Source organism: Ylistrum balloti, unplaced genomic scaffold (genome assembly GCF_031769215.1).
Source record: "Ylistrum balloti isolate Yb309-2 unplaced genomic scaffold, AGI_CSIRO_Ybal_v1 Utg369926, whole genome shotgun sequence".
Lineage (NCBI taxonomy): Eukaryota > Metazoa > Mollusca > Bivalvia > Pectinida > Pectinidae > Ylistrum > Ylistrum balloti.
In genome coordinates this window covers 339,100-354,343 of record NW_026782041.1, presented here as the reverse complement: position 1 = coordinate 354,343, position 15,244 = coordinate 339,100, and the positions used below count along the sequence as shown (strand labels likewise).

Sequence of the window (15,244 nt, the reverse complement as noted above, 5' to 3'; positions counted from 1 at the left end):
CGACGCTCACAAAAATAAAAACTTTCTCTCGTTTGAAGAAAATCTCAAATGAAATTTTTACTAATTCACCTCATTAACACAGGAATCTTTAAAACATACTTACACAGTGTTATTGGAATTCATAATTATTGTTTGAATTTGTTTTAGGTATTACTTTCTTTTATAATATTTGTTGTGGTTGATTGACTAGGTATTGATTCCAAAGCTGAAGGACTCGGACCATAACCCGAGCGTTACTATCAGTGTGCTGGCTGCTATTGGAGAATTGGCACAGGTAAAATGTTTACTGAAATAATAAATGAGGTCATTGTGTCAGTGTCACCAACTCACCTGATATCACCAGGTCATCCTGATATCAGCTATATCATATGATATAATTGTTATTGATAAAGATAAAGTGTTTTAAGAAAAACCCAATAAAATATCACTGAAACAGAAATAAACAAAACAGACTGTCTATTTTAATATGTGATTATGTTGTTTTAACATTAGGTGACAGGAACAGAGATGAGAAAACGCATGGATGAGCTCCTCCCTATAATCATTGATATGCTGCAAGATTCCTCCTCGCTACAGAAAAGGGAGGTAAGTCAAATGTTTTAAGAGAACTTGAACAAGACTATCAGTAAAGGAAACTAGGACCACATAATGATTTTGATTGTCAGCCTTGAACTATATCAGTGAAATGGCAGTAAATTCTTTATTGCGAAAGATGCAAGAAGTGATGAAGTGTGTGTCATTCTAAGTATCATGGTCTAGTATCAATGAAATGAGAAAAAAGCACATGAAAAATTAAATATAAAAAGTACGAAGAGCAGTTATTTCATTTACAAAAGAGGGTTACTATACATAATATATATTTGTAATTTTTTTCCTTTTTGTTTTATAGACTGCACTTTGGACTTTGGGACAGCTGGTTGAGAGTACAGGCTATGTTATTGAAATGTACAAGAAATATCCCAATCTTCTGGAGATTCTGCTGAACTTCCTTAAAACAGAACAGTCACCAGGAATACGCAGAGAAGTAAGGTTGATCTGTTCGAAGTTCAGTGTTGTTGCTGTTGTGAATTTTACTTATTTTGGAATTTTTATGAAAAATTTGTACACCGATGATGTAAGAGAATATATTGGATAGAAGTGTGTTTCAGGATTTAAAAGTTCAAGGTCACCTTTCCTGTTTATAGAAAATCATCAATAGATTCATTGTAAGGTAGAAGGACGAAGGTGATAGATTTAAGCTGTTATTGATAGCAGGTAAATATTGGTGATATATTTCTACAGAAGACTCATCAAAACTAAGTGATATTCTAGCAGAACAATTCTCAAAGATAGGACAACATGTCAAGGGCCAAAGTCAGTTTGATAGACAAGTTGTCAGATTACTGACATTGGTCAATGAAACAACGAACAGTGATAGGAAAGAGACCTGTAACCAAGGAAACAGCCAAAATATGACAGAAAGAAGCTGGTTTTATAAGATATACCATAGTTTATTATGAGTTATTTGTTTACACAGGTGATCAGAGTACTGGGACTACTGGGTGCCTTGGACCCACACAAACACAAATTGAACCTGGGTCTGATTCAACAGACAGAGGCCTCTGCTGTACTCAGCATGTCTGACCCAAAAACCAACCAGGAGAATCAACAACCAGGTAGGTATATATGTCTGACCTGGAAACTGACTAGTCACCAGGGAAACCAACAAATGGAGGTTCTGACCTGGAAACTGACTAGTTACAGGGGACACCAACAAACGGGAAGGTTCTGACCTGGAAACTGACTAGTCACCAGGGAAACCAACAAACATGGAGGTTCTGACCTGGAAACTGACTAGTTACCAGGGAAACTAACAAACAGAGAGGTTCTGACCTGGAAACTGACTAGTTACAGGGGACACCAACAAACATGGAGGTTCTGACTTGGAAACTGATCATTTGAATATAAAAATGGTACAATGAGCAATCACATCTTACATACCTTGACTGGTTTTTTGTCATCTGATATCTGACTTAGAATCAGATCAGGTTTCGATGTTAAAGTGATGTGAGTAGGGGTCACAGTATTCCCTATCGTCTGTGTTTAGTGGATTTATTGTACAATCAGATAAATATCCAATCTGAATTCAGAATATCCAAGATAACACAGTTTATTTTAATTTTGTTATTTGTAATATAAGATTTTATCATACTTGATAGTGGGGATACCTTATTTTTTGTAGAAAACACCAGTGAGATGTTAGCTAACATGAGCGCTACGACCACGTTAGAGGAATTCTACCCAGCCATCGCCATAGGGACTTTGATGAGGATAATCCGTGACCCAACTTTATCTCAGCACCACACAATGGGTGTACAGGCAATCACCTTCATCTTTAAAAGTTTGGGTATCAAATGTGTACCATACATACAACAGGTGATCCCGGCATACCTCACAGTTATACGCACAGCAGAGTCTAACTTCAGAGAGGTAAGTATGGTGTACTTAGACTTAAATTACAGTTTTAGGCATACTGTTATATCAAACATTAGCAGTCATATTAAAGTTTTAGACATATTGTCGTTTTTATTGTAAGCAACTATGACCTTTTTTTCTCTTTAACAATTTTGGTTAGAGTTTTTATTCTAGATCTATTACAATTTTTTTTAAGTTTATTTAAATCTTAGAGTGACAAGTATATCTTTTTTAAGTTTGATTTCCCTCAAATCATTTTAATGCATTCTTCCACTTTCTTTCTTTTCAGTTCCTGTTCCAACAGCTTGGGGTAATAATAGCCATCGTCAAACAACACATAAGGAATTATCTAGATGATATCTTCAGTCTTATCAAGGTATACTCACTATTGTCATTGTCTTAACTTAATTCTTGTTAGAAAATCTACTCCACACCAGGATACCAATATTTTGTCTGTGGTCAGTTAGAGTAGATCTAAGTAAACAAATACATGTGTTTGTCTTCCTCATCTGACATTTATAAATGCTACAAACAAAAACAGGTAATTACATCTACATAAGGATTCCATAGACTTTCCAAAATCTTTTTTTTTCTAATTTCATCAAGTTCTTCCTAAATGTATACACCATTTTGCATAGATAAAAGTACACGATATAAAGGGAAAAACATTATTTCTTAGCTTTCTTAAATATTCTTCTGATAAAGACACTGTTACTGAATGTTCACAGGACTACTGGACCCCCAACAGCTCTATGCAGAATACAATTATCTTGTTGGTGGAACAGATCGTGACAGCCCTGGGTACTGAGTTCAAGGTCTACTTACCACAGATTGTACCACAGATGCTGAAGGTCTTCATGCATGACACGAGTCAGCACCGAGTTGTCACGGCCAAGGTTCTGATATTGGATTTCAATAACAATGTTACGATTTGTGGAAGGAGTGTGTAATGTGCTGTTTTTGGTGGTGGAAGTCTAGAATGTCGTTGTATGTGTAGTGATATTTTTGTTGTGTTCAGGAATTAGACATTGTTGCCTATGGTAGAAGATTATGTTATGATGTGTGGAAAAAGTGTGTATTGTGCTATTTTTGGTGATGGAAGTCTAGAATGTCATTGTATGTGTATGAATTAGACATCATTGCCTATGGTAGAAGATTATGTTATGATGTGTGGAAGGAGTGTGTATTGTGCTATGTTTGGGGGTGGAAGTCTAGAATGTCTTTGTATGTGTAGTGATATTTTTGTTGTGTTCAGGAATTAGACATCGTTGCCTATCGTAGAAGATTATGTTATGATGTGTGGAAGGAGTGTGTATTGTGCTATGTTTGGGGGTGGAAGTCTAGAATGTCGTATGTGTAGTGATATTTTTGTTGTGTTCAGGAATTAGACATCGTTGCCTATGGTAGAAGATTATGTTATGATGTGTTGAAGGAGTGTGTATTGTGCTATGTTTAGGGGTGGAAGTCTAGAATGTCGTTGTATGTGTAGTGATATTTTTGTTGTGTTCAGGAATTAGACATCGTTGCCTATGGTAGAAGATTATTACTGTGTTGCTTCCATTGATAGGAGAGGTATTTCTTATTGATAGAAGTTAGCATGGATAAAAATTGTTGATCCTTAAAAAATCACTCGAATCAAAGCTTGGATAAAAATTGTTGATCCTTAAAAAATCACTCGAATCAAAGCTTGGATAAAAATTGTTGATCCTTAAAAAATCACTTGAAACAATGCTTGGATAAAAATTGTTGATCCTTAAAACAATCACTGGAGTCAAAATGGTTTTGAACACATATTGTAAAAAGCACAGGATGTTAAAAGCTGTATTGTCTTGTTTCCTGTTAGAGAAATATGAGACATAATTATAAAAAGTACATTACAAATTGTTGATAATCCACAGTTACTGAATGCGCTCCAGCTGTTTGGTGCTAACCTGGACGACTACCTTCACCTGATCTTGCCCCCAGTGGTCCGACTATTGGATGGAACAGATGTCCCACTTTCTGTCAGAAAGTAGGTTGCTGTTTACATATAACCAAGACTGCATCTGTGTATATATGTGAATTAAATTCTGTTGTTGACTTGTTGAAGCACCTGTTGATATACACTGTACAACAATGTCACGTACCCCAAACAATGGATTAATGTGTTTTGTATCCATGACAGTGAAACATATTTAATACATATATATCTAAGTTTACACCTATCACCACCTATACCAGTTTGTACCTACAATGCAAATTCAGCCGTGAGAGTCCTCTGACACAGTTACTCTCTAAGGTAGTAGGAAACCACAAGGGAAATCCACTTTACCCCTGTAGAAACAGCAAACAGAACATAATTTGTCCTGAGTAGGAGGTAGATCCCTTACAGATTCAAATGGTCTGTATCTTAAACTTGACAGTATATGGCTATTCCTGCCTCACAGCTCCTGAAGCATCCAGTATTAAATTTTTTTATTTTTGTAGTCGAACCCAATCTTCTATCATGAAATTTGATCTTTCTATATTTTAAATGTAAACATATTTCTCCCACTACTAGCGACTGAACCACACGCTAAAGTTCTTCACCTGATATTGCAATAATCCTCTACCAACTGAATTGTTGTGCCCCGCCCCTTGTCTTTAAGAATTCAAAATAATCAGCAAAAGAAAATCAATCAAGCAGTAATAAGCATTGGACAACATTAGACCTTCAGGTAAGTCCCTATTTTAAAAGTTGAAGCGTTTACTTAATTAGATTTTTATTATAGAAAACACTCCACTCTTTCACGGCTCCATATATCCTGGAAATATTAATGATCAAGATTTATGTATCAGTTGCTATCAATAAATACTGCCATGAACGGTCAGCCTTACCTTACAAAGTGGTCACAGCTAACTTACTCAGAAAAAGATTAAATAAATAATCATTTCAGTTTCACACTTGACTGGTTTTTTTTCTGTTTCAGACTTGTGTTACAAACACTTGACTGTCTGTGTCTATTTTATTATCTGTGTCTGTTTTAGAGTTGCATTAGAAACACTTGACCGTCTCACTTACACACTAGACCTGACCGACTATGCGTCGCGGATCATTCATCCCCTTGTGCGAACCTTGGATAATTATCCAGAGTTACAGCCTACAGCTATGGATACACTATGTGCCCTGGTGGTTCAGCTCGGCACCAAGTTTGCCATTTTTCTTCCGATGGTTTACAAAGTCATGACCAAGACTAAAATCATGCATCAACGATACACCATCCTGACCTGTCGGATAATGAAGGTATTCACAGGTTTCTTCTTCACTTGATACATCATGAAGAGATGACGAAGGATAATTGAATTTCTACAGAGGAAATCAATTAATTCTAATTTTTTCTAATTTAAGTGTTTCTACTGAGTCCAACTCTTGAAAGAATTGAAATCATTAGCTGGTTTTTCAGTTATGTTTGTCAACAGACTGTCGTCTCTTGATAAATTGTGCTGAAAGTATTTCTTACTTGGCTCTAAATATATATATATATATATATCGGTAAAAATTTAAAAATAAAAAGATGAAAATTAATCCCAGGAAAGGAGATGTTTGATAAGAAAACGATAGTTTAGCAATTAAATCTTCTTTAAACATGTACAGGCAACATGCTCACATTTCTACTGGTCTACTGTTCAACTTCTCTTTCACTGAACAGATTTTCAAATTGATGCTATTTGCTGAGTGAACTCATTTTCATCACTTCAATGCCTGTTTACAGACTGCTAATTCTCACCACAACAGTTATGGAAATTGAATCTTATAGGATGAGAAATGTAATACGGTATTGGAACTTTACATAATTTTACCATGGTCTGTCGGATTCTGTTGATAGAGTTCTACTATAGCTGAGGAGGAGGAAGATCCAATGTTGTCCAGTCACCGTCGGAATAAGATGAAAGTGTCTGAAACAGGAGAGGCAAGCATTGAAGTAGCAACCATTAAGAAACTACATGTCAGCTTCCCCAACCTCCAGAAGGTAAATCACATATCAACTGTGTCTACTTAATCTTCATTCCAAGATTTTGTTGTGTGAAGAATTAACACTGTTCACTTGCAAACCTCTCAGTCTTATCTTTTACAAATAAGTCTGAAATAGCCATATAAGTGAAAATATCAATGTAACTGTCCAAGTTTTCCAAAGTTAGAATGTTATTGATCAAGTTTGCCCAGACAGCAATGTAACTGTAATAATAGAGAAAATGTAAGTAATTAGAGATGATGTGGTGTGACTGAAGGATGACATTGTTGTTCTCAGGCACTTGGTGCTGGGCGCAGAGAGTCCAAAGAAGACTGGATGGAATGGCTGAGGAGACTGAGTATTGAACTTCTGAAGGAGTCACCCTCTCCTGCCCTCAGATCATGTTGGGCCTTAGCCCAGACTTACAACCCACTGGCTAAGTAAGTTACCCTCCCTTACAGTAAGTCATCCTGCCCTGCCCTCAGATCATGTTGGGCCTTAGCCCAGACTTACAACCCACTGGCTAAGTAAGTTACCCTCCCTTACAGTAAGTCATCCTGCCCTGCCTTCAGATCATGTTGGGCCTTAGCCCAGATTAGCCCAGACTTACAACCCACTGACTAAGTAAGTTACCCTCCCTTACAGTAAGTCATCCTGCCCTGCCATCAGATCATGTTGGGCCTTAGCTCAGACATACAACCCACTGGCTAAGTAAGTTACCCTCCCTTACAGTAAGTCATCCTGCCCTGCCCTCAGATCATGTTGGGCCTTAGCTCAGACATACAACCCACTGGCTAAGTAAGTTACCCTCCCTTACAGTAAGTCATCCTGCCCTGCCCTCAGATTATGTTGGGCCTTAGCCCAGACTTACAACCCACTGACTAAGTAAGTTACCCTCCCTTACAGTAAGTCATCCTGCCCTGCCCTCAGATTATGTTGGGCCTTAGCCCAGACTTACAACCCACTGACTAAGTAAGTTACCCTCCCTTACAGTAAGTCACCCTGCCCTGCCCTCAGAGTATGTTGGGCCTTAGCCCAGACATACAACCCACTGGCTAAGTAAGTTACCCTCCCTTACAGTAAGTCATCCTGCCCTGCCCTCAGATCATGTTGTGTCAGACCTATTCATATATGTCTTATTTAGTAAGGCAATCTCCTCTGTCACAAAGAAGCCTGGGCAAATGATAGACTTGTAGGATTTAATATCTAATCAATTGTAGTCAGATTTCCTTCACGTTGAATTATGATACGTGTAGGTCTGATATGCCTACTGATATAAAACTCACTCCTGCAGTACCAATCAGATGACGGAACCCACTTCGTAAATAGAAAAGCTGCCCTTACTCACTTTGTGTTGTACTCGATCATGCTCAAGCTTAAATTGACTGCATAAGTGAGTCATTTCCCCTGCCCTCGTATTGTTTTACCCTATACAATGATCCCTACAATCTGCTGGCTGAATGATCTAAGAATGGTACATAAAACAATGGTAAAACACTATAACTACCTGGTATTGAATTATTTTGGTATAAAAAATATGATCTGTTTACAGGGACTTATTCAATGCAGCATTTGTCTCCTGCTGGACAGAGCTGACAGAAACCCAACAAGATGAGCTGATACAGAGTCTGGAACAAGCCCTGACGTCCCAGGAGATTCCGGAGATCATGCAGACTCTGCTTAACTTGGCTGAGTTTATGGAGCACTGTGATAAAGTATGTCATTTTTCTCCGAGTTTGTGACTTTCTGGGTTTCAGGATTGTATGTGATGATCTTTTTTGTAATATCTGAAGTTTGACATTTGTTTGACCTTCATTTGACCTTTTCTTGTTATTTCAGGGCCCCTTGCCCCTGGACACATCCCTATTAGGGGGTCGGGCCATGAGGTGCCGAGCCTATGCTAAGGCTCTACATTACAAGGAGGAAGAGTTTCATAGAGGACCAAACACAGAAACCCTTGAAGCCCTCATCAGGTTTGTTTGATGTCATTCGCTGTTTTGCTTAAGTATCATTTGTCTGTAGTGTTTATTGTAAAATTTTCATAGTTATAATTCTGGTCTGCATTACTGTTAATTTTGATGACATTGAAGATCAGAGATGTGTAGTGACTTTTAAAACCCAGTGGAAACAGAGATTTCAAAATATATCATTCTTATGTGTATACTTCAGCATTAACAACAAACTACAACAGCCAGAGTCAGCAGCTGGAGTGTTGGAGTATGCCATGAAGCATCATAGAGCTGATCTGGTAAGTGGTCACAACGTCTAAAGGGAAATAACTCCCATCAATGGTATTCTGGCAAGATCGTAAAAGAATATATTTTCAAATTAATTCTATTTAGAATCTTTAAATCAGTAATGATATGCATGGTAATTGACTTGATTACATATAAATTTTGAAATACATATAATTGAATGTTGTTAGACTGTGTTTTGGTTGGATGAAAATTGTTTTAAAAAAACCCTGTTTATGGCGTTTTTGTTATTGATACCTTGTAGAAGATCCAAGAGGGATGGTATGAGAAGTTACATGAATGGAACAAGGCCTTAGATGCCTATAACCGACGGCAGGAACTGGCCACAGATGACATTAATCTTACCCTCGGCAAGATGCGATGTCTTGAGGCACTTGCAGAATGGTATGTAACAAACCCAGTGTTATTTTGCTTGGGTATATAAATGAGTATCAAACACAAATACTTCTCAGGGAAAGAAAATATTTTCTAACAAGATCGTATTATAGTTATCCAACTAGTTTGTAGATAGGAGTTAAAAGTCCATTTGTTTATACAGGAACCAGCTACACCAGATCGCCTGTGATAAATGGCCAACTGTGAGTGATGACAACCGTGCTAAGATGGCTAGGATGGCTGCAGCTGCCTCTTGGGGATTAGGTAAGTCACCTGATACTCAGAAATATACAACAACACCGGAGCTTTAAGGGTATTGTAATTAATAAAATGAAATATTAAGTGAAAAATTATGTTTCATGGTAATAAGTATTGAATATTCCAGATTTAAACCATTTTGAGGGTAAACCTTCATAGAAATGTGTTTAACAGGCTTGATAGTTGCAGATATAAGCATTTTTGTATATATAGTTATATGATATGTGTGTTACCTTGTAATACAGGCCAGTGGGACAGTATGGAGGAGTATATCTGTCTGATCCCGAGGACAAGTTATGATGGCGCGTTCTATCGAGCAGTGTTTGCCCTACACTCTGAGAACTACCAGCTGGCCCAACAGGTAGGTATAATACATATTCTGTTGTAATTTCAACGGAACAAATTCTATGAAATAATTTTGTATATTTTTTTCTGTATCTTAGGGATCATTGTTCTGCAAAATATTAATTGTTAATTAGCATTCATTTTCAATAGAATAAATTATATTAAATATGTCTATTTTTTCTGTATCTTTGTTCTGCGAAATTCTTTCATGGAATCATTTCTTGGTGATTATCGTTCATATTATGATAATGTTATTGTAAATCTATCAATGTCTGGTGAAATAAAAGGTATCAATCTTCTCCCCAAATAAATATTTACAACAACCATAAAGTCATGTTAAAACTGGGATGAGCTTGAGAAAGTTAAACAGGACATTGATTTAATACTTTCTCTTCAATCCTATCATCATGTCTGATGTGACCTACTGGTAGTTACTTATAATACTTAATGTTGAATGCCATGACGATTTGATTTAATTTTGTAGTTGATATCGCATAAAGGCTCTGTGATACAAAGCCAGATGACAAGATATGCACAAAATTAAAACACAAAGTTTGACGACAAAAACGAAGGTACCAAAATCTAATGTAAATCTCTATATAGAAATATTTGTATATAAATCACTTTAACTTAATGAATATTGTTTTTCAGTGTATTGACAAGGCCCGTGATATTTTAGATACAGAGCTGACCGCCATGGTTGGGGAAAGTTATAACCGGGCGTATGGGGTAAGACTTTAATATCTTTGCAGAAACTGTTGTGGAAACTGCTTAATAACATGTTCCAACGAGACATTCAGTGGTTTCCACTGTATATAAATTGCAGTGTATTTATTAGGTCATCTGATCCTATGGGTCAGGATGACTGATAGCCATTGTTTTTCATTCATTATCATGTGCAGTCCACTGTGTGCTGTCCGCCATGCATAAACTTTCCATTCAATTGGCTTCTTATCGATAACCAGAAAGCTTAGGGTTCTGATATTGGGCATGTACCATGATGGGATGAAGGGCTAACAAGTTTTCTGATAAGAATTACCTTAATGTACTTTCAAGGTCACAGGGATCAAAAATGTCAAAATATTTAAACAAAATCTCAATAACCAAAGAGCCCAGGGTTCTGATACTGGGCTTGTAGCATGCTTAGATAATGGGCTACCAAGTTTGTTGATATTATTGACCTTGACCTACAGGTGTCAAAATCTTTAAACATCATCTCAATAATCAAAAGGTCCATGGTACTGATATTTGGATGTTTTACATCTGTATTGTATCAAATTCTGGCTAATACACATAAACCACAGTTCACAACGTAAGATTTCTTCAGATTTTTAGATCACCTGACACTGGAGTAATTGCATTTAAATGTGAAAAGAATATGATTTCAAGTTTGCAGGAAATGTCTTTACGAACCAACCAATGCCTTCCATGTAAGCAGTAGTGTAGTTCAGTGATTTATTTTAGGCCTAACTGGCCTCTTTTATATACAAGTCTTTTTAGTCAGATGACCCGTAAGGCCTGTTGGCCTCTTGTTACTCATCAAATAACTTTAGATAAGGTTAAGATTAGGTAATTTTTCACTTTTGTTGTAGGCTATGGTCAATGTACAGATGCTGTCAGAACTGGAAGAGGTGATTCAGTACAAACTTGTGTCAGAGAGAAGAGAGACCATTAAAGCTATGTGGTGGGACAGATTACAGGTATATTATGTTCCTACCCAACAGACTGTGATATATAGATGTTTACCAGACAGGGATATAAATCTGTGTTGGGACAGATTACAGGTGTATTATGTTCCTACCCAACAGACTGTGATATATAGATGTTTATCAGACAGGGATATAAATCTGTGTTGGGACAGATTACAGGTGTATTATGTTCCTACCCAACAGACTGTGATATATAGATGTTCACCAGACAGGGATATAAATCTGTGTGTTGGGACAGATTACATGTATATTATGTTCCTACCCAACAGACTGTGATATATAGATGTTTACCAGACAGGGATATAAATCTGTGTGTGTTGGGACAGATTACAGGTATATTATGTTCCTACCCAACAGACTGTGATATATAGATGTTTATAAATCTGTGTTGGGACAGATTACAGGTATATAAATGTGATATATAGTGTGTGTGTGTTGGGACAGCTTACAGGTGTATTATGTTCCTACCCAACAGACTGTGATATATAGATGTTTACCAGACAGGGATATAAATCTGTGTGTGTTGGGACAGATTACAGGTGTATTATGTTCCTACCCAACAGACTGTGATATTTAGATGTTTACCAGACAGGGATATAAATCTGTGTTGGGACAGATTACATGTATATTATGTTCCTACCCAACAGACTGTGATATATAGATGTTTACCAGACAGGGATATAAATCTGTGTGTTGGGACAGATTACAGGTATATTATGTTCCTACCCAACAGACTGTGATATATAGATGTTTACCAGACAGGGATATAAATCTGTGTGTGTTGGGACAGATTACAGGTATATTATGTTCCTACCCAACAGACTGTGATATTTAGATGTTCACCAGACAGGGATATAAATCTGTGTGTGGTGAGACAGATTACAGGTATATTATGTTCCTACCCAACAGACTGTGATATATAGATGTTTACCAGACAGGGATATAAATCTGTGTGTTGGGACAGATTACATGTATATTATGTTCCTACCCAACAGACTGTGATATTTAGATGTTTACCAGACAGGGATATAAATCTGTGTGTGGTTGGACAGATAACACGTATATTATGTTCCTACCCAACAGACTGTGATATATAGATGTTCACCAGACAGGGATATAAATCTGTGGTGGGACAGATTACAGGTATATTATGTTCCTACCCAACAGACTGTGATATATAGATGTTTACCAGACAGGGATATAAATCTGTGTTGGGACAGATTACAGGTATATTATGTTTCTACCCAACAGACTGTGATATATAGATGTTCACCAGACAGGGATATAAATCTGTGGTGGGACAGATTACAAGTATATTATGTTCCTACCCAACAGACTGTGATATATAGATGTTCACCAGACAGGGATATAAATCTGTGTGTTGGGACAGATTACATGTATATTATGTTCCTACCCAACAGACTGTGATATATAGATGTTTACCAGACAGGGATATATAGATGTGTGTGGTGGGACAGATTACAGGTGTATTATGTTCCTACCCAACAGACTGTGATATATAGATGTTCACCAGACAGGGATATAAATCTGTGTGTGTTGGGACAGATTACAGGTATATTATGTTCCTACCCAACAGACTGTGATATATAGATGTTTACCAGACAGGGATATAAATCTGTGTGTGGTGGGACAGATTACAGGTATATTATGTTCCTACCCAACAGACTGTGATATATAGATGTTTACCAGACAGGGATATAAATCTGTGTGTTGGGACAGATTACATGTATATTATGTTCCTACCCAACAGACTGTGATATATAGATGTTTACCAGACAGGGATATAAATCTGTGTGTGGTGGGACAGATTACAGGTGTATTATGTTCCTACCCAACAGACTGTGATATATAGATGTTCACCAGACAGGGATATAAATCTGTGTGTGTTGGGACAGATTACAGGTGTATTATGTTCCTACCCAACAGACTGTGATATATAGATGTTTATCAGACAGGGATATAAATCTGTGGATATCAAAAGCTTGTCTACAATTTTGGGATTTATATTCATATTATATGTATGTGAACACCTTCTCACTTTGTTTTTGTCAGTCAGTTTCTAATCACACATGAAAAGGATATTTTGTATTTCTTTGCAGCTTAGATTCATTCAAGTGTTGTACAGATGGCTGGTATTAGTACAGATATTTTGGATGTTGAAGAATCATTTCCTTGTTAGATGTATTTTTAACCTTAAAGATTTATGTTGTTTGTGGTTATAGGGTTGTCAGAAAGTGGTGGAAGACTGGCAGAGAATCATCCAAGTGCGTTCACTGGTTGTCTCCCCTGTAGAGGACATGAAGACATGGCTCAAATACGCCAGCTTGTGTCGCAAGAACGGACACCTTGTGAGTATTTTAAATATAACATAGTGTGTTTTCTCTGAGAGCTGTTCCAGCAAAATATCTACTCAACTTGAGAATTCTTTGTTTGTCAGTCAGGGACGACCAAGAAAAGTGCATTCATACAAACAGTATCGTATCATAAACTGTTTTATATCCAAGATTTGTCAAACATAGAATTTACTAATGTAACAGGAGGACATATTTATTTCAATGCCCTTATTAGGATCTGAGTCCAGAACCCCTGACTTATAATTACTAGTTTGAATGCTCAACCTATCAAGCTAAAATAAACTTCTTTCTAGCAGAGCTGTGTGTTGGAGATAGTATTTACCAGGGGTACACTTATTTATAGAGTAGTTTGGAATAAGTATTTTACCAGGGGTACACTTATTTATAGAGTCATTTGGAATAAGTATTTTACCAGGGGTACACTTATTTATAGAGTCATTTGGAATAAGTATTTTACCAGGGGTACACTTATTTATAGAGTCGTTTGGAATAAGTATTTTACCAGGGGCACACTTATTTATAGAGTCGTTTGGAATAAGTATTTTACCAGGGGTACACTTATTTATAGAGTCGTTTGGAATAAGTATTTTACCAGGGGTACACTTATTTATAGAGTCTTTTGGAATAAGTATTTTACCAGGGGTACACTTATTTATAGAGTCATTTGGAATAAATGTTTTACTGGAATCCCTCAAACTTAAATCGATTACAATGGATGGCATTCGAAAAATGTTTTATTTCTATTGTATACTTTTTGTTTTAAATTTGATTCCAATTGTCAGATTTTACATGAATTGAACTTGGATCGAATTAGCTTCAACATTCTTAATAGAACACTGACTTTTCTTTAAATAAAAAAAAAAAAGAAGAAGAAATTCAAATTTTTTATTATTGTGTTATAATCATGGTACATTTAAAACAGAAACATATCAAAACAAACAAATTAATGTGTTTGTTAAGGATTATAAGTGTTTATCTGTAATTATCTATGATCCATGTGTTTTAGATATACTGGAAGGCATTTGATACCTATAAGTTTTGTTCTGATTACATGAGACAAGGTCTGGTGATTTATTACAGTATTTGGTATCATATATGCCATATGTTGTCTAGGATCAAATCTGTAATAGACCACCTTGAATCTAGTCTTTGTTGAACCTAGAATCTAGTCTCCACAAAGCCTAGAATCAAGTCTATGATACAAGTCCATACAAATTTATGGCCTGGACGTGGAATTAAGTACCTGTTAGAATCCCATCTATGATATACCATGAATCAAGTCTTTGTTAGACCTAGAATCAAATATTTGTTAGACCTAGAACCAAGTCTTTGTTGCACCTAAGCAAGTTTCTGTCAGACCTGGAAGCAAGCCACTGTTAAACCTAGAATTATGTTTTATGTCAGATCATGAACCAAGCCTCTGTTTTACCTAGAATCAAGCCTCTGTTTGACTTAGAAGGAAGACTCCATGAAATGGACAGTCTTAAGGTGCTTTAGCCAAG

The 15,244-nt window shown here is 36.6% G+C and overlaps 1 protein-coding gene across 1 annotated transcript in view; it reads left to right on the top strand.

The window, feature by feature from the left end:
* The window catches only part of LOC132547010 (serine/threonine-protein kinase mTOR-like), a 43,098-nt gene that overhangs the window by 11,426 nt on the left and 16,428 nt on the right, over positions 1-15,244 (top strand). Inside the window, exons 17-36 of the mRNA XM_060210743.1 lie at positions 191-274; positions 493-585; positions 890-1,024; positions 1,517-1,655; positions 2,222-2,469; positions 2,744-2,830; positions 3,183-3,350; positions 4,353-4,465; positions 5,461-5,716; positions 6,300-6,443; positions 6,723-6,865; positions 7,978-8,140; positions 8,265-8,398; positions 8,595-8,673; positions 8,925-9,064; positions 9,219-9,319; positions 9,559-9,674; positions 10,310-10,387; positions 11,251-11,358; positions 13,611-13,736. Of these exons, the coding sequence (XP_060066726.1) occupies positions 191-274; positions 493-585; positions 890-1,024; positions 1,517-1,655; positions 2,222-2,469; positions 2,744-2,830; positions 3,183-3,350; positions 4,353-4,465; positions 5,461-5,716; positions 6,300-6,443; positions 6,723-6,865; positions 7,978-8,140; positions 8,265-8,398; positions 8,595-8,673; positions 8,925-9,064; positions 9,219-9,319; positions 9,559-9,674; positions 10,310-10,387; positions 11,251-11,358; positions 13,611-13,736 (2,655 nt within the window). The remainder of the gene's footprint in view (positions 1-190; positions 275-492; positions 586-889; positions 1,025-1,516; positions 1,656-2,221; positions 2,470-2,743; positions 2,831-3,182; positions 3,351-4,352; positions 4,466-5,460; positions 5,717-6,299; positions 6,444-6,722; positions 6,866-7,977; positions 8,141-8,264; positions 8,399-8,594; positions 8,674-8,924; positions 9,065-9,218; positions 9,320-9,558; positions 9,675-10,309; positions 10,388-11,250; positions 11,359-13,610; positions 13,737-15,244) is intronic.